The sequence below is a fragment of the Photinus pyralis genome, unplaced genomic scaffold (assembly GCF_008802855.1).
Source record: "Photinus pyralis isolate 1611_PpyrPB1 unplaced genomic scaffold, Ppyr1.3 Ppyr1.4_LG2, whole genome shotgun sequence".
Taxonomy (NCBI): domain Eukaryota; kingdom Metazoa; phylum Arthropoda; class Insecta; order Coleoptera; family Lampyridae; genus Photinus; species Photinus pyralis.
Window position 1 is genome coordinate 29,957,483 of NW_022170403.1, and position 26,841 is coordinate 29,984,323.

At 34.3% G+C, this 26,841-nt stretch overlaps 1 protein-coding gene across 9 annotated transcripts in view; it reads right to left on the reverse strand.

The window, feature by feature from the left end:
- LOC116163443 (glutamate-gated chloride channel) overlaps positions 1-26,841 on the reverse strand; it is a 167,006-nt gene that overhangs the window by 12,436 nt on the left and 127,729 nt on the right. For 5 of the 9 annotated variants that reach the window (XM_031477358.1, XM_031477357.1, XM_031477353.1 and 2 more), the window contains 5 exons: positions 13,927-14,009; positions 13,732-13,872; positions 13,460-13,612; positions 13,197-13,411; positions 1,837-1,887 (listed from right to left, as the gene is read on the reverse strand). In XM_031477358.1, the coding sequence (XP_031333218.1) occupies positions 1,837-1,887; positions 13,197-13,411; positions 13,460-13,612; positions 13,732-13,872; positions 13,927-14,009 (643 nt within the window). The remainder of the gene's footprint in view (positions 1-1,836; positions 1,888-13,196; positions 13,412-13,459; positions 13,613-13,731; positions 13,873-13,926; positions 14,010-26,841) is intronic. The other 4 variants (XM_031477360.1, XM_031477359.1, XM_031477354.1 and 1 more) reach the window with 1 other exon arrangement.

Consider the following 26,841-nt stretch of genomic DNA (forward strand, 5'->3'; position numbering starts at 1 on the left):
AGTTCAATTTTAAAGAGAAAACCACTGGCACACACAAAATTCATCTCTAATCCGGGGGTATTTTTCGAATTTAGTCGATTTCTTTAATGCGCCAAAACTTTTTTATTATCAAAGATAATTGATTTTGGCAAAGTCTTTCTTAAGACACTTTTTTATGTAGAATCCATCCCGATTCACAGTTTTTATACAGGGTGTTTGGTTTTTCATATACGACCCTACAGTATATACCACCATATACAGAGTGTAGAAACGGTTTACGGGATTGGTAATTTCTTTATTTCCAAATATTTTCTCCCCTAATTAATTTAGAGCAAAGTTGTAAATAGATTCTGCGTCTGCTCATGTCCTCATTTATTATTGTTCAATTCGGGAAACCGAAAAAAATTAGAATTTAGTATTTACCTAAAAATCGAATTTTTGTTTCAATAATTAGATTTATAAATATAATTTTAATTTACACTTCTTAATTTCTCCGATTTCCCACAATCAAAAAATGAGCACATGAGTAGACACAGAATTTTACAATCTACAAAAAAATGTCTTTACAACTTTGCGGTAAAATAATTAGGGGAGAAAATATTTCAGTTTAAAGGAATTACCATTGAAATTCGTATATGGTGAGTAAACCGTTTCTATGCTCTGTATCTTTTTGAATTTTTGAAAATACCGTAAAATTTCTTAAATTTTGATGCATCGCTTGTTATATTTACATTAAATATTATTTGCAATATTGGTTTTTATACATTAAAATATTTCTACTGCAGACATCTCGGTTACCATGGCGAACAAAGATACTAGAGACATAGGATTGTTTAAAATGACAATTTCTTTGTTATTTGTAAATTTTTATTCGTTCCAATTATTGTTAATTTCAAATAACACAAAAAACAAAGGTCATGAAAACTCATGTCAATAAAACAAATAAATAATATAATATATAAATAAATAATGCAGATAATCAAGAAATTGTCGTTTTAAACAATCCTGCTGTATTTTATTTACCATGGAAATCTAGATGTATGCAATAAAAATATTTTAATGTATAAAATACAAAATATAATATTTAATATAAATACAATAAGTGATACATCAAAAATTAGGAAATATTGCACTCTTTTCAAAAAGTCCAAAATATATAGAATGGTCCATATGAAAAAATGTAGTTTAGGGTAGTATAAGAAAAACTAAACAAGTGACCAACTTGGACCACCCTGTACAAGTATAAATTATGTATATGTGAATTATGTACGATTTTGAATCCTACGGGTATGCGGAAACGGGAACTTCCTACTCGCTCCTGTCATGGAATAAAAAATCCTGTCCCATTTATGACCATGGGTCCCATATAAGGGTTACTATGCTGGAAAATTGCTGTTTTAGCAACATTTTTTAGTCTCACACGGTGCAAAAACACTAAATTAACCAGTACGTTGCCTCTAATGTTGAATTCCCGTTGACTATTAAGTGTCAGTAGATGTTCTGTTGATCTACATGTGTACTCCCTTTTTTTAAATTTTGGAGGCAGTTTTAAACTTTGAAATAGTAATTCGATGTACGTTGAACAACAATCGCCTAAGGTACACTGACATACCGCACTAGATACCTAGATAACGCTACTTTTCCTACGTCTACCTATTAGTAAAATCTCTACTTGAATTCAACAACTAATAAATCTATTCTGCGTCATTGAGGAACGGCAATTTTAGCGTTAGGAAGGTAAGTTAAAAACTGTAAAAGTGCCTATAACATTTTTTTTTAGAAAAGCGAAAACATGCACATGCAGTGAGTTAGTAAGCGAGAGCAGGGTAGGAGTTTAGCTAATAATGTTAGGCTTACCAAGGGACTGGCCAGAATTATGCCTATCCTGCTGAGAACAGCGGGCAGTCGCTGCAACATGACAGATCAAACAAGGTACAACCTTATGAGCCATTGATATTAAGCTTAGGGGACTTGCCCGCACACCCTTAATTTTATCACCTAATGTAACATGCTTATTAATTAATTAATAATAAAGTGTATTTGCATTATACTTCAGTAGTTGAGAAAAGAAAACATTTAATAAGGATTCACGGAGCCTATCGATTTAGGGATCTCAATTGTATTACCGCGCGGTTATTCTGAAAGCACATTGAATTCCAGACGTTCACAGAACATTAACAAACGCATGCAAGTAATTAGAACTGGGAAGAAATATGAGACGATTCGGTATTGGGAAGAGGAATGCGTATGTTATGTACAAATTGCGAGAATACAAACTCAAAACGACACAAAATACTGAAAAACCCACATAGGCCGAGATGAATAAGTATAATTAACATAAAAATTTATGTGATACAATAAGGGTATATTACAAATGTATGCAGGGTCCTACGTTTATGTTGTAGAAACAAAAGTACGGCGATAGGGGGGACCAAAACACGTTTTTCAAATAAACCGACGAACGCACTTTCGTTGCCCTTAAAGTCCCCTTTTTTAAATTTATTATTTATCAATACGGGCGACACGTCTTTGGATAGGATATAGGGCCTTTGCTAAAGTTTTTCCGATATTCCCAAGCCAAGATGACGAACCCTTAAACGGAAGCAAGGAAAATTCGGTAGTTCGCTTTGAAAATTGATATACATGTTCTTAAGGGTATAAGAGACGTCGCTATTGTTTTTCAGCTACGTAGACCAACGGGCCACAAAGTTACAGTTAAAAAACTGCCCAAACCTCCAAAAAAGGAGTTCTTTTATAACTCTTGTTACAAAGAACGTATTAATGCCCGGTTTTCTGTGATAGTAAATATTCCTTAAACCTCAGACAGATGAAAAAATATTGCGCATGCGCATTCCAACTTTTGTATTTGCGCAATCCCAATTTTCTTATTTGTTAAGATATTTAAATGAAATTTTGTATCCGAATCAAAAAATTTGTTTTACAAGCCATGCTGATCTGGTAGGACAGAAACAACCCCGTAAGGTGTATTGTAAAAATGATGTATCTGTGAAGAGAGTATCGTTGGGTATTCGGTTGTATCGGATTAATTTATTTTAAAGCCAACAAAAAGGCATACCCTATATCTTATCCTTCTTGAAACGTTTTATAGCTCTCGAAAAACGAATCTAATAGGGAATGCTACGATTTTAAGGGTAGATTTCAAATTAAACATTTGCAACCCTCGACTTGTTTGGAAAAATCTTTGTTTTTGTTCCCTCTATCGCCAGATTTTTGGCATAACTCGACTTATCATCCTCTAGAACTAAGAACTTCCGACTTTTGGGATAAAGAGAGACAATGAGATTAGGTAACTTGTGTATGAATTTTCAAGTGAAAATTAAAAATTAATAAAAACCGCGTACGTTCTATGCCTTTGTAAGGCGATAGTGCACATGTTTTTTTAGGCCAGGAAACGAAGAGCAAAAAATTCCTCAATTCGGAAGTAAATGGTGTTGAACAGATTATTATTTCAAGTTCCAGGGTTGACTCTTAGAAATATCATACCAAAAGACCGTGGACCTTTTGCATTAGGCGGGAGGGGAGTTGAAGGGGTCGGTTTTTAGGCTTTTCCTAATTATTTCAATAACTAAATACCGCAGCGAATAGGTCACTCTAACTTAAATTGTCTACAAAAATTCATTTTTGCTCTAGAAGCAATAGTAAAGTAGGGTGTATGATACTTTTGAAATGTCGAAAGTATGAAAAACCATGTTTTCTGTTGAAAGTTCATGTCAATTGATTATATCACCTAATTTCAACGAAAAATGAAAGTTTTATTGATTCGAGTTAACTCCTCCACGATTAGGTGTCTATTGGAAATCAATAAGTAACCTATAATTACTTAAAAAAATGTGCTATTGTTGTGATCTCAGATTTTACCCAAAATCAGTTGAATCTCGGTTTTGAAGCAATTCACCACGTTTCTCCTGAAGCACTAGAATGGTTAAAACAGCCTTAAAAGATAAATTTGTCCTGGCAGGATTTTCTTATATTTAATTTGAAGTGTACAATATGCATACGAATTATACAGGGTGAGTTTTTTCCGATGTTTAGTACGGGGATCTCGTAAACGGTAAGAGATACAAAGTCGCTTAAATGGGAAAAGAATTTCATGTAGATTAAGGGTTCCTTTCAGAGTTTCTTGTAACTGTACAAATAACGAAGTTATAGGCAAAAAACCGAAAAGTGTCATTTTCGAAAATGCCCTGGCGTTTATTCGTTTGTAAAGATATCAATAGTTTTAACAAATCCTTAGTACATTTTTCTCAGGTTTCTAATGGTGCTAATTTTTTAATCACTTGTGTGTTTCGAGTAAATCACCTTTCTTAATCAACTTTCCTATTTCTTATGGATTTTTATGTCATTCGATAGAAAAAAAGTTATACTAAACACTAGTGTTTCCCAGAGCTGGGCAGTATTCGATTTTGTAAATACTTTTTAGTATTCAAATCGTTTAAAGTATTCAAATACTTTGTAATTAAATACTTTTATGGAAGCAGTATTTGTATTTGTAACTTAAATACTTTCACAAATATTTACTATTCGAATACTTCGCATAGTATGTATTTGAATACTTAACCTTCCCTTTTTACCAAAAATCGACTACTCCAAAATTTCTCGGGAAAACACTTTATTTTATTAATTTTGGTGCGTAGAATCCAAATCAATTCGTACTTTTTCGATCAGACTTCTCAATCAAAGTTATAGACTAGAAACCAATTTCGAAAGAAAATTCAAAGGGCTGTAACTTTTGAACTAGTAGACCAATCTTAGAACTGTTTGCAATTATGGATTCTGCAGGCCACATTTTATAAGAAATTTTTTTTTCCGGATCGTTCTGAGACAATTTTTTTATCGGGCCTCAAAAAAGGCAGTGTACAAACTTCCTTTTTTACCAAAAATCGACTACACCAAAATTCCTGGGGAAAACACTTTCTTATTAATTTTGGTGCGTAGAATCCAAATCAATTCGTACTTTTTCGATCAGACTTCTCAATCAAAAGTTATAGACTAGAAACCAATTTCGAAGAAAAATTCAAAGGGCTGTAACTTTTGAACTAGTAGCCCAATCTTGGAACTGTTTGAAATTATGGATTCTACAGGCCACATTCTATAAGAAAATTTTTTTTCCGAGTCGATCTGAGACAATTTTTTTTTCGGGCCTCAAAAAAAGGCAGTGTATAACCTTCCTTTTTTACCAAAAATCGACTACACCAAAATTTCTCGGGAAAACACTTTTTCTTATTAATTTTGGTGCGTAGAATCCAAAACAATTCGTACTTTTTCGATCAGACTTCTCAATCAAAAGTTATAGACTAGAAACCAATTTCGAAAGAAAATTCAAAGGGCTGTAACTTTTGAACTAGTAGCCCAATCTTGGAACTGTTTGAAATTATTACTTTTACTCCCCTTAAATTTGTATATAACAATAGAAATATAAAAAAGCTAACCCCATACAAAGTATAACTTGATTTTTTAAGTAGTATTAAGACTTTTATCTAGTATACTATTTTACATTTTTAATGTATTTGAGTGACAAGTATTTGAATACTTTTTACTGTATTCGAATACTTTTCAAAGTAAGATAATGAAATATTTCAAAGTATTCGAATACTTTTTATAGTGTTCAAATACCTTTGATAGTAGCAAAGAGTAACCATAATACTCTTTGGTATTAGAATACTTTTGAAAGTATTCGAATACATTCTAAAGTATTTGAATACTTATTTTTTTAAGTATTTGAATACTTTTCAATGTATCTGTATCTAGTATTCGCTTGTGCTGGACGTAAAAGTATTTAGTATTCAAATACCTTTTGAAAGTATTTTGCCCAGCTCTGGTGTTTCCTTTGGAAATCAATCTTGCATTTTTGCCTCGAAGTTTACAATGCATTTCTTATGGCAAAGATTCCATGACCTTGTCGATGGTCATTATGAAAGACAATAAATTAATGAATTTCATTTTAATCACAATCGGCTCGATTAGAATATTTTTTCTAGACAATTTAATGTAATTTTATTTTGTATAGAATGATCTTTGCGCTAGGATGCCTAGTTTTCGAGATAATAACGAAAAACCGAAAAAACCGACCCTCACCCGCCTTCCGCCTAAAGCAAAAGATTCACGGCTGGGGAGTTTTGGTTAAGGGATAACCCTACAACTTCTTGTCTTCTTTTCTTGGTGTATTTCAACGAGCACTTGCTTTGCGAGGAATGGCGATAATACTCTATAAATCTTGATTTTGTAGCCAGGGAGTTAAATTGCAGCTTAGATTTGTGAATTGCATCTGCATATAGCTTTATTAAAAATTACACGGGGTCCAAAACTAAACCCTTTGTGAACATTTTCCGGGGAAAAAAACTACAGGCTTGGCATATTTTTTGACTTTTTTCGATTTTTAAATGTATTTGCATATTTAGTTCCTAACAGCAATTGTTCAAACACTTAAAAAAAAAGTACAGAAAGAGTAAGATTCAGTAATGCCGTTATTCAATGGTAATGCACAACTTTTATCCATCCTAAAGAAAATCAAACCGTTATTTATGATTTCTGAAAACCGCACGTCTTCTTTATACCAGCCCAGAGCAAAATGGAGAATATGCCATTTAGAGGCCATTCGCCAAGGTAATTTTTTAATTATTTACCAACAAAAAACATTTACTAAACAACGTGAGATCTTTTGTATGGTGCATAGAAGAGATAAAACGAAGACACCTGCGCTAATTTTGACGGATAATAATTTAGGAATGAAGTTTGTGATGAAGTGAACATTTTCCGATTCAAAATCCAACTGACCTTGTATTGTAAAGAAACGGGAAAACTTGGAGGGATATTTCCTTTTGGGTGTAACATGAACACATCTTTGATCTTTCACTCTTTTATTCGATTTCTCTTTTGGAAATACTTAGATCCAAATCATTGATTAAGTCATTGAGTTAAAAATCTCTTTTCTGCTTCAATGCTATGCATTTTTGTTATTTCTTGATTCCTTGGGGAATTGACCATTATTCGTTGTTACGTTCATGAATAAAGGACTAAGTATTTACATGCAGTTTTGCGAATTTTTTTGTACCTGTTGATCTACTGACTGATTATCAATCCGACTGTGAAGGACCATGTAATTTTTCTTGAGGGTTCGTGCTTCTCAATCACACATCAAAAAAATTCGCAAAACTGCATGCACTTGGTGCTTTATTCATCAACGAATAATGGTCAATTTCCCCACGGAATCAAGAAATAACAAAATTTGAACTCAAAATACTTCGTACAATCAAAATTACAGATCAACATCAAAATATTCGTAACGCTGACCTTCTTCCTAAATATTTAAAGAACCTTGTGGATTTGAAGAATATGACGACTTGGATTTGAAAAATCATAGGAGTTTGAGAATTATGGTAATAGAAAGGTTTTGGAAAAAACCTTAGGAATTTGAAAAGTCTGAACATCCTGGACGATGCAACAAATAAAAAAGGGAATTGAAGAATCAAAAACTCGAAAATTAAACTACTCGGCTCCAAAGGGGCCTCGCACTTCAATATTTCCTCGTCGGTAATGTATCAGTTTCCTAACTTTTATGTAAATAACTATTGATTACATTAAAGCAAAACGATTTTGGAAATTACAATACTTTTTTCGGCTCATTTTCTGGTAAAAAAGCCTTTACAATAAAAATTAAAAAAAATTCGAAAGTGGCACTTGGGAAGTGTCGACAGAACTGACTTTCTCTCACAACCCTCTCCTTCTTTTTGTTGCAATCTACGAGTATTATAGACAAAAAAACGCGCATTAGTGGGTTCGAACCCGCGTTATCATAATCAAAAAGGGGGCGGCCTTGCAGTTGCGCTACACACCATCCCATTAAATATAATGAAATATCGAGGCGCCAAACTAATAGATATAGTTAACAATAATCTTAAATTTGTTTTGCTTCGAAAGTATTGAATACACTTGGAATGTGCTCAAAGGAGCATCGACGATTTTAATGCCATATTTCCTTTCAAATGGACAAATGCGCTTTAAAGAATTGTGAGCGCCGAGCTCGCCTTCGCCTGACGAGCACAGAATATAGCGTACACTGTATTCCGTGCCGTTACGCATGAGATGATTTTACTCCCGTACAAAACATGCCACATACCGAGCGATAAGAAGTAATCAAGTCAAACCATATTTTCTGTTCTTATTTTAGATTCTATTGACGAAAACTGTTTTTTTTTAATTTTTATTTTTTTTGCCTTTTATAGTAGTTTAAAAAGGAATGGATTTCAAATTTGATGAAAACGAAAAATAGGCGAAAACCGTCATTTTTTTCCTGTTCACCAGCTCCTGGTCACAGGAGACGGGTATTATACAAAGATGTTACGTTCTTTCAGACGCAATTTACAAATTTGAGCTTAAAATAATTTATACATTTTGGTGACAATAACTGGTAAAAATATAGTTTAGTATATTTTTTGTCGATAAAAAGCAAAAATAAGTGTAAAATCTTTGTCCTTGTAAACGACAAAAAAACAGAAACCGTATAAAAAGTTTTCATAAAACATGTACATAAGTATAAAGTAATAAACATGTACTATATAAAGTAATAAATTATGTAGAAGAATAGACAGTAAATATAGAAGGTGGCAAAATGGAAACCATCGACTTGATGGGAAGTAAGTTGAGAAACAACAAAAAACATAAGCAAGGAGTAGTACAAAAGAACACCTGCAAATTGCGATATTGTATTTCTATGGTGTTTTGCAGGTTTACGTGCATTTCTCGAAAATGCAATAGAGCAACATTAAATTATCTTCTGATGCAAATTTCGTTTTAACGAGTTCATAATAATGGCTTTGGAAGTGTGTGTGTGTGTGGAATGCAAACAATAAGAGGAACTCATTACGTTTAGAATAGTCAGCGTTAGTCGCGAAGCACCGTTTGTTTCTCTCGATTTTAACGCGCAAGGTACCGGAACATTGGAAATAAAAGTGTGCATTAAAACATTGAATTACTTATCCATTTACAAATTTTTGTAACAATAATCAAGAGAAGCTTTTAGACTTTATACAAGGTACCTACTCTTTTTATATGTGCAACATAATTTGTCTGAACCATGACTTGATTAGGCTCACAATGTACCGAACTAGCATGGAAACACAAAGTAGAACGTTTGGGTCGATTGGGCCAATATTTTATTTGAACACTTTCAGTTTCTGTATCTGCAATTGTGTCAATCACACTCAGCATAACAAGAGTAAAAAGTAATTAAACAGAATAGGATTAAATCGCCACAAATGCTACAAACGAAAAAAATATACTCCACGCTGCATTTCTTGCCCTTAATAGAAACGAAAGCTTTCTTTACCTACAGAATACATTAGCGTTGAGCACTAGTTCAAATTCGGTTTCGGGTGCGAACATTTTGTATTTTTGTATGTCAAATTGTAGCATAGATCAATCTTTTTTGAAATTTCCCTAAAAAAATCCGTTTAACTTTGATAACGTAAAGCTCAATATCCCGCGAAGTCTTAAAAAAAGTCGTGAAAATTTATATTTCTAATAATCTTTGAATTTACAAACGTTACAAGTGGATTAACCAGCAAGGAATAGGCGGACGACCGAGGGACTTTCGGGATGAGAAGTAGAAGTCATCGCTCCATCAAGTACTAACGGTCTATTGAAGAGGCCGCATGAGCGGATGGGAGGCCCCTAAAAGTGGATGAGTCCTCAGGGATCAACGGCATCGAATGTGGAAAGCAACGGGAAACTACCACATTAAATATCCTAGGATTTCCCAAGAAGAAGGCGTTTTTCAAAATGTCTACTATGAATCGTGCTTTTGTAAAATGCAGTAATACACCCCCCAATCGGATCTCCAGGTGGAAACTGGAGAAAATTGCGATTTACGTACGAAAAAGAATAATAGTAGGAGGAATAGCTTCTCGGAATTTGGGCACCTTATTGCAATGTGGAAAGGGCACTCGCAAATATACCTACCTCGAGGGGAGGGGGGACAAATTGGACCCTTACGAAGGGAAACATAAGTACTTGTATTCAACGAACAGTTGATAGCTCAGATAGCGGTCTGCGAAGAACGAGGGGAGAAACATATCATAGAATCGCGAGCAATAACGGGGACCACAGCTTATACTGCTACAAAGTATACAGACTAGAGAGGAGAGGGAACTCTGAACCACAGATCGATAACATAGTAAGGACCAAATCAAAGAAAATAAGCATCACAAACACAGTAGGAGTATGAGTCAAAACAGTAGGATCGGACCACAAAATGGGAGGACGAGAAGAAAAAGGAAAGGACAGAACTGAATGGTGGAATGTGAAACATCAGACAGAGGAGAAGAGAGGGGAGAAGTATAGAAAGGAGCAGGACCACATCAGGAACAAAAAGGGGGAAGTGAAACCATTTTGGAACAGGATCGCCGAAACGCTCAAAGAAGCAGCAAAGAAAACACTTGGGGGACATAAACCGCCCATGCTACGGAACAGAAAGCAAGCTGAAGAGGTTTGGGCAAAACGCAAACAAACATGAAGCAAAGAAAGAGCTAAGGGAGGCTATAGAGAGAAGAAAAACAGATCCTTTGAACAACATGAAATTAAGGAATTCGCCGAGTTGGCAGAGAACATCCCTAAGCTTAGCCCAATGGAGAGGAATGTGAATGTATAAACACATCAAAAAAAGAGAAGGAGGAAACAAGGGTGAACAAACAAATATGTACCAATGACAGCATGGGAGAAGCTCCTGAAGGAGGAACAAGAAGCACAGGTTGAGGAAAACGATTACTGGCCACTTCCGCCACCTCCACGATGGAAGAAATAATGGAGGTATTAGGAAGACTGAAAAAGGGGAATGCCAGGGCAGGATAGAGTCCATGCTGAATCGATGGCTAATAAAGGACCTACATTATTTAATTCAGCAGGTATGGACTAGTGACTTGGTCTCCAAAGAATGGCAGCAGACAGTGCCGATCCCTATCCCAAAAGTCAGGTCACCACAAGGAAGAGACGATTACAATAGAATCTCGCTATGCGGGATACAAGACGCAACCTACCTACTACAGTGCCTAGAGGGCCAGAGCAGAGACAAACACAAAATGAAGAAAGAAAGCAGACGAGTACTGAAGGGGGAGGAAGAATCAAACACAAGCAGCCATGAAGAGGAGGCCGAGGAGCCAGAAAGGGAGGCAGGAAGAGGACAACAATAAGGAAGGGAGAATCAAGAAGGAAGGAACCTAGATCAAAGGATGGAGGCATCGAAAACTAATGGAACGCCGGAGGAGAGTTCCCTCTAATGCAGATATTCCAGTGGACAAGTTGTGACCGTACCCTTTCGGGTAGGACAGCACCCAGTTAGCCCCCCTCCCCACAACCTCCCCAATCTATAAAATCCACACGCCGCCCAGCGCTATGGAAACAAAAGTGGTGGAGATCCACTCCTGTTAGTTCCTACCTGGGACACATCCCCACGACAGTTGAGGCGGCTACGCCAGGCATATTATGCCAAAGTATAAAATTTCGTAGAACTTGGAACAATGTTCGCATTCACGTTCAGGAGCCAATTTTTAGGAACATTTTTTTTTACAAAATTGGAGGTAAATTCCACAATTTCATCTTCATGAGTTACGGGTACCTCGTAAAAATAAAAATATTCACCTTATCGATTATCAGTAAGGCAGAGGTTTGGAGTGTGGGTGGTGAGAATCCAATGTTCAGTCCCAATGGGCATTTCTTGAATATTTTACAGATGAAAGTGAGAGCCAGTTTTGAATTTCAAAGCTTTTGCTTTTCGTCCTTTTGTTCCAGCCGGCATTTCCACTCGGACGAATCCAAGGAAATTGTTATTGAACACCCGATCTACTGTGACTTTTTAGCAAAAGAGCTACTGTTCGTTTGGCAATTACAACAATTAGAAATCAGTGTGAATCTTTAAACTTAATTTTGAAATGTCCTTCTACAAAGGCCCCATTGAATTAGTTGTGGGTAAGTTCTAGATTTCGATATAGTAATGGACTACTTTTGTCCATATTTAATCAAAAACGAAGCACGTAAAATCTATTTCATGTATTTTAACCCCTAACATGTATTCTGTAGGTCGAGAAGAAAGGCATTCTTTTACTATTATTTGCATTCCTTGTAGTGTAGATTTACCGTCTCGGAAGGCTTTTATAGCAAAATTGAGAATGACATGTGTCTACAGTATATTCTGTTTTCAAAAATAGGAATTCAATCAAATATAAGTCGTTTTATAGGGATAAGAGTCTCTCGAGGTTTTAATACACTTTCTGCGTAGTGGAATTAGGGCTTGGTAAATACCTAATTTTCTAATAATGGAGAAAAGCTTTGCAAACATTTTATGCTGTCGGTAACCATTTTACAAGAATTTTTAACTCAACTTTTTACTTTGCTTTTATGTGGGTAACCAAACCCGTTGATTAAATATAAAACGAAAGAAGGAAAAGAGCGAAACTCGTTAAGAATTTCGAAGGTTTCACTGAAATGAATTGAATTTAAGGCGAGACCGAAAGATGAAACAGAAAGAGGAAAATCATATTAAATTTAGAGAAAACACAAGTAGCATTAGATTCTCTTACGTGATAGAGAAAAGAGCTTTGAATATAAATTCTTCCCAAGGGTGGAAAAATTATTCACACAAACCTGAATGGCAATCAGTTCTAACCTCTTATGTTAGTAACGGATTAGGGGAGCGAGGAGAAATCTATAACTGTGGTAAATGCTAACACGCATCTAAAAATATTATAAAACGTAAAAAATTGTTATAATATTTTTAGAGTCCCTACTAAATCCACACAACATGCAATCTAATTGCATGCAATTAGAAGAAAAGAGGAAACACATATAATTGCAAGAAATATCAAGAGTGATATAACATACATCAACACAGTGTAATGTGTATATAGTGAGTGATTTATATTATTATTTTTAATTAATATTAGATATTTACAAATTATTTGAATATTCACTGAATTTCGAGCTTTTAAGCGGGCGCATATTTTATAAGGGTGCATTTTCGTATTTACATTTCAGTGTTAATGTTTGGATGTGTGAATCTGTAAGTATTTACATGGGTAACGCCAGATACAACGAAGTATAACTAAATTGTTAATCAAGGAACTTAATTATACCCATTGGACTGGAACGTAATAAAAAAATGTTGCATAGTGAGGAATAAGTTAAAGAAGAAGGACTGGTTTCAGTACCTGTGTCACTGGGTTTTCTCCTGGGCGATATACAACGTTGTGCAAAGGTCTTTTGCGTCCTACGTAATTAACGCAAACGAACTCCAAAAGGGAGGCGTAGATGAAGCACATACAAACTCCATCCCAAACGTTCATGGCAGTGAGATTGGAGACCACAGGCAATGTCGATCTGAATCCGTTGGATGTCGTAAAAAAATTGAGCATTGTCGTTACACCTAGAAAATTACATCAGTCAAATTCGATACCAAAAGGCTTACCCATACCTATCATAACCCTCGCAGGAACAGCGTTCCATTCCAACCAAAACGTAATAAAAGACGAAGTTACTAGAATAATTCCCGGTATAAAAACTGTCGTGAAGTAAAATGCGCGATCCCTCGTGAACGTTAACTCCACTCGCAGACAGCTGTAGTGCTCTGAAACACAATGACACATTACTCATTGTTTGCCAACACCGAGCTTACGAGTGAAAGCGCCCTTTGTGCCGTCTTAATTAGACAATTAAATTCCGCATTTCAACAAGTAGATATTTTACCTCTCCAGCTGGTCTTGGTAGAACACTCGATGGTTTGATTAGATATAAGATATGCGTTGAGTGTGGTGAGGCTTGGAGATTTCCTCAAGGTGTCCTCGTCGTTTTTCCATACGTATTTCATAGCGTTCTGCTCGTAAGAGACTGCAAGTTTTTGTTTAGAAATTTTGTCGGCTAATCCGGGCTTAATATACTCACTACTTTCCATAGAAAATGAACATAGAGGATCGTCGAAAGGAAAAATGTTAAGGCTACCTTGACATGATAAGATGAGATGTCGCCTGTAAAATACAATGAAAATCAAATACTTCGCCGAAAGTTTGGTTTAGTATGGAACGCCGTTGTATCTTTTAATAACTGAACACCCGGACTAAAAAAATTAACTATAATTGACGCAATGGTACTAGAATTTATAGAAATTTACTTTGAGTTAACAACAATTGCCTAGTTGAAATTAATAATTGCATATCTTCCAATAACAACTCGCAATAATTTCCTCTTTTACAATTTCAAATAACGGTTTTTGTGCGAAATTTCAAAAACCGTTATTGAAATGGCATATTTAACAATTTCAAATCGGCAGTCTTATTCATATATCACGATTTAGAAATAACGTGTTGAAAATTTTAATGTTCAAAAATTATCGATTTGATATTATTAAATAATCTTTATATCACCTTCACGCTTTGTAATAATTTTCAATTTCAAGTTGAAATAAAAAATTCAATTCTCTATTTCAAACTCGTAACTTTGGAACGCACAATTTAATTTTTAATATCAACTCTGTGATATTGGTAATTCGATTTACTTATATGTCATGACATATAAAAAATTGTGGCGCCATCTATCGAGTGATGTCAAAAGTGAGGAGCGAACCTCAACCCAACTAATCACGTTTGATGTAATTACCGCGAAAATCTACTTTCAAGTGCTTATTTTATTACCCATATCGTTCATAAATACATTGTGCGAATAATATTGTCAAAAAAAAATGTACAATTACGCGAAATGGAGATTTTAAATTCTGTTCCGATTATTAAACTTACTGTCGCTAGAGGGCAGGTCAATTTGCTATATGTGATTTAAAAATATCGCCTTGATATTTTTAATTCATTTACCAATATGTGCGACTTGATATTTTTAATTCTATTGCACAAATTACTAATTTCTACTTGAAATTTTTAAATACTTTGCATTGTACACGATATGAAACTTAGAAATATAATTCGTGAATTGTATATTTCAATAGGATATTAAAATTTTTTTAACTATAACAACCTTTGTGTTAATTACAATTGTCAATATGGAAACTACTTCTTCCATTGTCGCAAAAATTTCAATCCCGTCTAACGTTTTATTTGAAACTGCATACCTATTAATTGATTTTAATGAAAATTTCAGGTACGTTTTAAAATGTTCAGAATGCAAAATTATAACTTCTGTTACTGAAAAATCGGTTGATGAGTTTTAAAAACATATTTTCGTTATTGAAAATTAAGAAATGAAATAGAAAATTATTCTATGGTTGAAAATAGCTTTTATTTTTAAATATCAGATAAAAATTTTTGATATCAAAAACAGTTTGTAAACATTCAGCAATGAATTCTTCATTGTGGAGGAATAAATTAATAGGGATGGATATTACTTGAAACAAGAAATTGAAAATTATCGTTATGTTGTGGATTGAACATCCAACCAAAGGAATCAATGAAATTTATTAATATTTCAACTCTAAATAATAATAGTTTTGAAATAAAAAATTGTTTTAAAATACAAAGTCGATATCATGAAATACGTTTGAAATAACAAACTTAACACCATAATTGAAGAATTACAATTATAAATTTCAAATAGCGAACTTCGCAAAGTATTTAAAAATTCCAAGTAGAAATTAGTAATTTGTGCAATAGAATTAAAAATATCAAGTCGCACATATTGGTAAATGAATTAAAAATATCAAGGCGATATTTTTAAATCACATATAGCAAATTGACCTGCCCTCTAGCGACAGTAAGTTTAATAATCGGAACAGAATTTAAAATCTCCATTTCGCGTAATTGTACATTTTTTTTGACAATATTATTCGCACAATGTATTTATGAACGATATGGGTAATAAAATAAGCACTTGAAAGTAGATTTTCGCGGTAATTACATCAAACGTGATTAGTTGGGTTGAGGTTCGCTCCTCACTTTTGACATCACTCGATAGATGGCGCCACAATTTTTTATATGTCATGACATATAAGTAAATCGAATTACCAATATCACAGAGTTGATATTAAAAATTAAATTGTGCGTTCCAAAGTTACGAGTTTGAAATAGAGAATTGAATTTTTTATTTCAACTTGAAATTGAAAATTATTACAAAGCGTGAAGGTGATATTAAAGATTATTTAATAATATCAAATCGATAATTTTTGAACATTAAAATTTTCAACACGTTATTCCTAAATCGTGATATATGAATAAGACTGCCGATTTGAAATTTTAAATATGCCATTTCAATAACGGTTTTTGAAATTTCGCACAAAAACCGTTATTTGAAATTGTAAAAGAGGAAATTATTGCGAGTTGTTATTGGAAGATATGCAATTATTAATTTCAACTAGGCAATTGTTGTTAACACAAAGTAAATTTTTATAAATTTTAGTACCATTGCGTCAATTATAGTTAATTTTTTTAGTCCGGGTGTTCAGTTATTAAAAGATACAACGGCGTTCCATAGTTTAGTAAACGCGATGCTTTCAAAGTAAAAAGGCCTGCTAAAACAACATTCGAAATTTTGCTCTACTTCTGGTGTACATTAGTCAAATCGCCTGCGGATAGCAAATATTGATTTTATGGGAAACATCAACAGAAGTACGACGCGAATCATGTTATCCTGTTTCGTGGATTTCGCGTTACCAAAATTTATTTTACAGGAGCGAATTCTTAGAGTTCATTAATTTTGCAGTCCTCTCCATGTTTAGGCATTGTTAGGGGGCGCTCATTTTCGAACTTACTTTGGCAATAGTTCGAGTATAATCCTTTAGTAATTCTGGTACCCAGGTAATTATAAAACGTGTTTTGGTTTGGGTAACTCGACGTAATCTGCAAATTGCATTTCTAGTACTCAATAATTCAATAAAATACAACACTGCAATGCGGAAACTTTTTTCTTTGGCCAGTGGATTCTACACGGAAAGCTTATAGTTAATACATTCCCGCAGACCCATGCTGGGTGCCATAAGGGGGCGCTCATGGAGTTCTTTTTATGGGTAAAACAAAAACTGTATAATTTGTGTTAAAAAGTACACAATGCAATGCAAGGTTTGCAAAAGAGCAATATAAGTTGAAAGAAGCAATTTGCTTATACCTTAATGACGGACTGTTTAATGCAGAATAATAATGGTTTTGGATATGCGGTGCGGTGTACACTTTCAACATACAAATCTCCTATGTTCAATTCTTAAATATTCAAGTCAATACCCTGTAAGACATGCAACCAATCTTACCTATTTTCATCCTTTTCAATAAACGCCAATAGCTTAATTATTTATTAAATTAAGATTGTTATATTACCTATTGATAAAATATGTACAAAAAACCTGGTAAAGCATTGAATTTCCACAAACATTGACTATTCAACCATGTTTGTATGTCAATTTGTTAACGAGGTCATGCAGGTGATGTTTTCATTAATCAAGAACAGTGATGAATGCCAGTTTTCTATTCAGCAGGAGGAAGACATTCGACCCCACAACAAAACTGTCAACGAAATATGGGGACCAACTAATCAAGGAAAGGAAAGAAAAGGACCTGTTGTAGTCTACAGAGATTTGGTACTTGAGTGGAATGGTTTTAAGAAGCTTTCATACAGCTGGACACTTGAATTATGCCAAAACATAAAATGAGGTCTATCCTGCATTAAATCGAGTTTTGAAATTTGGCATCCTTCTTCAGTTTTACATCCTGAACCACATATGAAATTTGCGACATCGTACTGTCATGGGAATCGTCGCCATTTTTAATAAAATGGCGGCGAAAATCAGGTTTTTCGCATTGTCTCCTTTTCGGTTGCAGCTATCCAAAAACTACCTATTACAAAAATGGTAGAGGATTAAATTCTCTACAAGTTATGTTCGAAACATTTTTCCATTAAACAAATGGTTTCTATTATATGAAAGTGTTAAGTGGGGCGTATTTCTTAAAATTGCGAAAACGGCGCCCTTTTCACAGGAAATTGCACTTATTATTTACGAATTATCTACTAGTCAATTATACTTATTTCTATGGTCGGCGGAAACGGGGTAAATCAAGACACTTAACACCCCCCTGAATCCCCTGAAAAATTGAGACACTTAATTTTTGTGTATATCTATTATGTAAGTATGTTATGCTCACGTTATAGATGGTGGATTTCTGCTACACAGAGTTGTCGGGCATCGAAACCAATTTTTGGCATCAATTTGCACGAATTACGTCCAAAAAAAGAAAGAAATCCACAAAAAAAGTAAAAAATTTAGCAAAGAATAAGCTAGCCGACGGCAAACAATAATTCATTTTATTTTGGTATGGTTTTAGTGCAAAGTTTCAAAACTTTGTTAAACGAAGGAACGATTAAGCGCCACCAATGGTTTCCAAAATTCTTTAACGGTTTATAATAGCCCTTCTTAAAGCGCCTTCATCAATCGTCAAGGGTTCAAAAGTATTCAAAGAGCCTTCTGGTGGAGTTAACAATTTTTAATTGGATTTTAGAAACCCTATTTTAAGGGATTTGTTTTGAAGAGGTTTTGTAACGATTTATTTTCTCCTTTAGGAACCATTATTATTGTTCCGTTTACCGCTTGTTGAAAAACAAAAAAAAAATTTGATAGATGGCTCAACCTTTTGATGGAATTTAACCGCGCAAGTTTGCCGCGCGGAACTGACAGCGCTTTGATTTTTGTGTGTCCATTTTTATAACTTTTGTTCGTAAACTGTATCGAAGTACACATCGAGTAAAAAACAGCTGAAAGCGTAAGGTGAACGTATGGAATTCTAATTGCCATCTTCTGAATATAGGTTATACATATGCGTTTTTACCCTTTTGGCGTATGTACCGCCATGTTGGATTTTGTTGTAGGTACCGCAATTTCCATCGACAATCGTTGTTTCATCTAGGATTAACCCTCCTATATAACATGCATGTCATCAAAGAAGGGGGAAATGATTTCTTTGAGGGTTCGAAGTTCCAGACACGTTTTACGTTACATACCAATTCTTGTTCGACGTACAAGTTTTGTAACCTTGAGTTAAGGTCACCGTTACCTGCGGGTGCCAACGCTCTTAGCTTACCTCCACATCTGCTGATAACAAGCGCCCATCTTGCTGTGAAATAGGTCACTGGGTCACGACGAAGATATTAACAGCGAGGTTCGCCTCTCATATTGGGACAACTTTCTTTACTTCTGCATACTATACAGGGTATCGTTAACTATCCTTTGGGGGGGGGGGGCGATCCTTCTGACTGCTACCCCGAGTGCGATCTTGGACTTGCGACCATAAGTAATAGGCAATGATAATGACCAACATTCAGGAAGTAATTAGTTGGTAAAGTTTTCTTATTGATACAGTCAATAATTACTAACCGATCATTCTCGAGTGGGTGTTTGGTTAATTGGCGAATTTCAATTGCACAGTGATTGTACTAAGAGTTTTAAGTCTCGTAATTAATAATTTTGAATATTTGGGGGAATATTTTGTATTGTCAACCATTCATTTTGGATACAGTGATTTAATTACATTGGTGACCAGAAAAAAAGGAATCCCCATTAAAAAACTTTAAAAAGTGTTATATTTGATATAAATTTATGAACATGTTATACAGATCTTGGAACAGTTATTACATATTAGGCGAGGCCGATGCTTTATTTAAGCAAAATAATGGGTTTTTCTGGCTTTCCTCAAACGGAAAATTAATATCACGAAATTTCGTAATTCTTACATGATTCAAAAACGATTTCAGTTAGGCCAAATTTTGCCTACAAATACAAAAATCAAAAATTATGGCGTCCTATTTGAAATGACGGTATGTCGGTACTAGGCGATCAAAAATGAGTTGCTGCGAGTCACCTTTGGAATTTTTGTTTGCATGGGAAATCGTACTTAACTTGAATCGCCCCTTATAATTAATAAAGGGATCATTTTGTTTTAGGCAAAACACGCACCGCTTACTCGCACTGAAATAAACACTACGTATTTGTATAGAAATGCCTTCTTGCCATCGTTCGAATACCTTTTCCATTTATTTGAGATTTACCCTAGGATTTACCATACCTTGATGCGTAGGTAATATCAAAAATAAGAAAATTGTACCACGTAATGTATCTTCCTGTTTTCCTCAAAAAATCTTTTTTTCGTTTTGTTTATTAAATTGATTTACAACGGCGAGGTACGATTACTCACAAACTGTTCGTAATACAATTGGAATAAACAGACCAGTTTTGCATTACTCAGGGTCGTCTGTTATCACACGTAAAGTTTTGTCATAGACACAGCGGCAGTTTTGTGTTGGCTTTCGAATCGAATGATTCGTTTTGAGTGTAAGTGGCGTTGTATTTTCCAGAAACATTTTTGGGTAAGTTTGTAATATTAGAAATCTGAAACTACAAGAATGCAATGAAAATTAAGATTGGCGTAGTTTGAATATTTGAATGTTTTTTGGGGCACCAATTTGAAGTGTTCCTTGTACGCAGACAATGAATCCAAAAATTTTACTGAAAACGTGTTCTAAGGATACTTTTTTTGAAAAATCAAAGAGAAATAGGTTTTCTACGCCTTGGTCCATATTGAAGACAATGCTAAATTTAAATCTAAGCAAGTAAGCCATCAAGATTACTTGCTTTCTTAAAAAGTACAAACGGAAATTGCTACTTGTTAATACCGAATTGCTATTTGGTTCGTTATGGTTTCGAGGATTGCCCCAAGGAACCACTTTGTTTTAAACAGAAGGAGCCTTCATACTTACTAAAAAATGAACACGCATATCCAGAGACTTATTCTACATGTACAAAATCAATTCGTATTGTGAGGTGATTTGTGTTTCTTAAAAAAGTAAAGTCAAAGTGGAAATGGGCTTTTTCTAATCGTTAACAATTACTTTTTTAATTTTTTTAACTTTTTTTTAAATATTAATCACTATTTTGCAAGCAATGAACTATTTTCGGTTTTGAAAATATTCCACCGAAAACGAAACCATGATGCTATCATTGTAACTAAATTATACAATAAAGTGCACAAACTGGCCAAAGTAAATGTTTTGTACAGGGTGAGTCAACGATTACGCGGAGTAACTTAATACCTAGATTATAAGATTTTTCGATGGGGTGCTTTTGTATTATGATATGGTTGAAGATTCTCCACATTTTAAAAATATTTGGAATTATACAGTATGCACTCACAAAGTAGGGCGCCAAAATGGTACATTTTTCTAAGGGAACCCCCTGTATTTGTATGCATTTTTTAATTCTACGTGTAATTGTAGGACTTTTGTATTATATGGTTAATATGGGAAAATTAGTAGTTTTAAAGATAACTCGATTTGTAAGAGAAATTAGGCATTTGCAAGCGTCAGTTTATTGTCAAGATTATGACTTAAATTTTAATTCCAGGTTCTATATCTTTTATCCTGGCTAAAGTAAAAGTCAAATAAATACGTATACTACGAAACATTAAAAAAATAGCTCACAGGGTGTTTTTTGCAAGTCCAAAGTTACAAAACTTCATATTAAAAATCTCACTTTTTTTAAAATGGAACACCCTGTACATTTTTCTACCGTCTTTTAACTCCTCCAAAAGCCTTCAACTTTTGATAATAATGTCCTATATCTATCTCTGATAGTTTTCAAAATATCTTGGTTTTCCTGGTTTTTATATTCTAATCTTAATAAGGAAGTCCAAAAACTGGAGAATAAGAATAATTTAACTGCTATAATATCATCCAGTCGCGCTTTCAAAGATTATAACGTTTAATAAAAGTTCAAAAATGTTTAAACTAACGAATGCATTACAACAAAAAGACCCCACTAACTACCATACATAGGTACAGTACGAGTGTAAAGTCTGGAACTATCACAATAAACGTTTTCGTAAACGCTTTTGAAAAAATTCCCAAACACGTCAATTTTTATCTTAAACGAGACATATTTTACTGTAATTGTCACTTCAGAATTGAGATATGACGTAAGCGATAATTTTTTTAAAAATAGAAACCCTATTTTTGAAAAAAGTATGTTACTGTATTTTGAAATATTCAAAATAATTGCTGAATTGTATTTAAAAAATGATTTTGACCGTAACTGAACACTGCAGAACCTTTGGGTTTTTTTGATTTTCAAAAGGAAGCTTATAGTTTCACCAACTGTTGACTGGCTGATCATTCGTTCATTTGGGCCGCTTTTATAAATCGATCGATATCTCGGTAACGGAATGTCGTAGATCCTTCGGCGTTTCAGCATTAGATATTTCTGTGTGTAATGTTCATGAGTTCATTACTCCAACCAAATAATAGTTACCTAGGTAGCTCAAATTTACACTAATTACCCTGGCAACAAAGTTTTTCTCTATGTCTACTTTTAAATGACAAAATCTCTTCTGAAGGACGCCTAATTTGCACCCAAAATAACTTCTTAAAACAAATAAATATCTGGCTGTCCCATTTTTATTTTCGTTCGTGTGCGATGTATTCAACAATAACAACGCCCTTCGGAAGAGATTTTGTCTTTTAAAAGTAGACATAGGGAAAAACAACACACGTAAATCCCTATGTGTACTTCTTAATAAATATATAGAAGATAAGAAACCAACTATTCGGGGGTTTTAGGGCTGGCCGAGGGGAAGCACAAGGGGTGGGAGATTGGGATTCTTAACCACCAGATGACTGTCTATCACATTCAAGCAAAATTTGAACTATTCCTTATTTTGCAAGTTCAAAGTCCATTACAGTGGTTTTGGTTTTTATTAGTATCGACTGGATCGCAATAGAGCTAGTTAAAATTACAAAATAGTAATAACTGCTTGTATACAGGATGGCCGACAATGGACTGAGTCTGTCATTACAATAGCTCCAATTTTGTCTGAAAATGTGTACATGATCAATGAGATGGTTTTATCTAAGATGTTTTTAGTGTTAAGTTATACTATTTTCGGTTGTATCCTGTCGAAAAACGAAACACTCTACCATTCAAGTACAGGAATAGTTAATTATTATACAAGACGATAAAGGGATGTTTTAACCATCGTCGTATATAATACAAAACTTTATGTTATAGTAGAAGCCATATAAATTATTATAACACTTCTGAAAACTTTAATTTAGAGGTCAAAAATAGCAAACTAATGTTAACCCGCCGTTTCCTTGGAAACAATATTGTTTTCGATTTTGAACTTCATTTTCTTTTGTGGCCCGCGTACCATTTTTCATAACAATCGCAATGTCATTAGAATGCATAATCTTTTGTTTCACTTTATCTACCCTTGGAGTTAAAATTACTACTTTATCTACTCTTTACTGTTAAAGAGAGACTTAGCCTACTCATCCAAACCTATTAAAATGCCAACTTAGCATCTGTTAAGTTTAACTGTTTGGATTTCTGACCCTCAGAGAATTTATTTCCACGTGCTGAAATATTGGGTAAATGACTGGGAACGAATGTCTACAACATGAAAAATGTCTAGTACTTATACACAAATCGAATACGCAGGGGGTTCGGTAAGTAAAGTGGAAGACTACATTGTTTCTGTATCATACAGCAGAAAAGAAAAATTTTTTCGTGGTAATTCACCATCCTGAAAAGTAATTTGCATGTATTTTCATTCCATTTTTATTACACTAGGAACATTCACGTTTCTTTAATCTCGTTAATTGCTCTGTCGTTACATGCTCTTTTTCCTTCTTTATGTAACGCGTTCTGTGAGACGTTCCTTCATAAATTATGAGCGATTTGCCCATGGTTTAACATTTTCCGTGCTACGGAGTGTTGAAAATATGCTGTTTGACTCTAAATTTGACGTAACCGAATTAAAGTCTCACGTAGTACATACAGCTTTGTTTTTATGGGATTATACGAGATTCAGTTTTATTTGGATGCAGTCCCTTGTTTGAGCACGAACATATCGCCATATTATCCGATCCCTTCCAGATGAGATACTTTTGGTTTCCACTTTGCTCACACATTTTCTATCATTTTAATGGTATTACTTTTAATTCTGCATGGTTGTTGAAACTAAATCACATAATATCACATAATAAAAAAAGCATTTATCTATCATTCTCTATTTAGGGCGAATAAATACGCCGTTATATAGAAACAGCCTGGGAATAGGGTGACATACAAGTTGTAATACGGAACCTCAATCTTAAGAAATACAGTCCACGCTTGGTTCGGAGATAAAATGTAATGAAACCGCACGGTTTAGGATAAATGAAATCCCAGAATGTACCAGTCCGCGGTGCTAAGATGTACGGTTCTTTATCCAATGAAAAGGAAATGGAAACAATGTTTTATATGTGATTTAAAATGTAAGATTAAGGCACGTCGTTTTACTGCTTTGTTAACTAGCTTTGTTTTAATAGCAAACGTAATTACAGCTTAGTTAATGCATTTTAACGAGTGGGTAAACAGTTCCACTTGTCATTTTGTAGAGAAATAATGTAATTAGCGTTCTTTCTAAGTCTAATGAAAATTTCCGGATTATGAACGAAAATGAAATAAAAGTGATTTTTTTGACACTATAAGCTCGCATTCTAAAACGCGACTTTTAATCCGGCTCATATTCACTAGCTCCTTGAACTTGAAATAAATCTCTTGGCGAAGGTTCGACATCGCTATCTCGTTTCGAGTTAGACGAGGAACAGGCGGCGGACAGATTCTAGCACTTTAAATTTAATCCTTACTTTTTGACGTTTGTGACTAGGGTAGTTACTATGGAGTGAGTGCTCTTTTTTATAATCGAATTCTTAAAGTCTTATTTGAGTGGCCGAGATAGAAAATTTTCGCACCCCTAATTAGGGGTGGATTATGAATTTAGGGACATTTTTTACAAAATTAAAGCAGGAATAGGTACCCAGAAACTTTGCTTCGCAGATTAGCTAGTTATTCTGCCGATGCACTAGATTGTGCGTTAATGTTAAACAAAATGGTTCTTTGCTTAGGTAAATAAATCATTAGAGTTGATGGTTAACGCTAATGTTAACTCTACCTTGGTGTACTAGTACTCAGTAAAAATAAGTAAAATCTTGAGTAAAATCTACTCAGTAGTAGCAAATTTTGTTTAAATTGCGAAAAGATAAATAGTTACAACATTTTTGAAACGAACTTATTAACTTACGTATGTAGTTGAAACATTACTCTACTGCAATGATATGTATTGTACTTTTTAAAAGAGTGTACGTTTATGGATCCCCTTCGTTCTAACTAAAATGTTTGTGTAAAATTGGAAAAGACCTAATCAATCACAGAAAACCACATTAGTTCCATTTCCTCCTCCGTGTGTGGTAATAGTTGTTTGTTATTCAAGACAATGATGCGAGATAATTTAGACATCCAAAATAGCAGGCTCGGATTCTTCTGTCGTTTCCATGGAAATAATGTTGCATTCTGTTCTGAACTTCATTTCATCTTATGTTCCACGTCCCATTTTGAATAAGAATGACAGATGTCATTGGAATGCACAATGATTCGTTTCACTTTATCTACCTTTGCCGTTATAGCGTTCACTTTATCTACCCTTACCGCTAGCCTTTACTTAGCCTACTCATTCAAACCTATTAAAATGTCAATTTAACATCTGCTATAAAATAAAAAAAAATTAACAAGAAACTCAATTTAATTTTGGAACTGTTCTGTAGGTAGCTTTTAAGAGGAACACTTTATACTGTTAGTTTAATTGGAAAAAAAAGTATTTGTGGCTTCCTTTACCACCCAATTTTAAGCGGGCGCGTATCGTCACTGCACTCGCTAAATTTGTTTTAGAATCCTCTCAGGGACTTCGTAAAATCTTTCCTTGGGATCCTAGGATTCCCTTGAAAACTTTTTGGAAAGAGGGGTATCTTTACACATAAACATTTAATGGCTGCTAGGCATATATTCAAAATCTACGCTATATAATACAACAAGAATCAAGCCTTTAGAGAGATTTTCGGAAATGTTACATTTTTTCGTTGTAAGTACCTTCCTCTAACATTTTCGAAATAGAGATCTTTTCCCCCTTGACAGTACCCTGCTCCGGCACTCTTCTGTAGATATTGGCATTGAAAGTTTTGACATCACCAGTAGACGTGTCTCGTCTAGACGTTCTAATTACCCTTTTGAATCTTCTTCCGATACTTCCATATCAAGCTATTCACTTGGACCTATAGATACCAGACGATTCATTTTGCCTTTATGAGTACTCCCCTCCGACAAACCGTTTTCGAGATATTCGGTCTTAAAGTTTGGCATTATTAATAAACACATTTCTTCCAGACGCCCCAATCGCCCTTTGTGAGTACCCTCGTCCGACAATCCGCTTTTGAAATATAAGGAATTATAACCGATCATCATACGGAGTCGAGAAGGAGGAATATGATTGGTAGAAATTGATTCCTTGCGTTGAGACCTTGCATTAGACTACCATGAAAGATAAAAATCATTTTCTACCCGAGATTCCAATCAGCTAAACTGCGTGTTTATAAAGGTGAGTGAAATTTTTAATTTGTAGTAGGTATTTTAATATTCAAAGATGGTTTGATATTGTGACCAAAATCATGTTCGGAAGTTGGCAACTTTCACACTCATTAGTAAGGCAAAAAGTAGTGATGCTTCCGCTTCTGCAAATGCGGAAGTTCTGCTTCTGCTTTCGCTTCCGCTATTTTATAACGGATGTATATCGCATTTTTTCAAATATGGCAAGGTGCTCTAGTGGCTGAACGGGACGGCGCGATACGCGAGACGCGAGCCGGGGTTTGTTATACGTATAGTTAATTGTTTGTCTTTGTTTACTTTCATTAATCTCATTAGTTCGTCGCAACAATTCGTGCGTTTTATGGCATAGTTTAATAAACTACATTTCAGGCTACATTTTTATGACTGATTATTTTAGTTTTTATTCA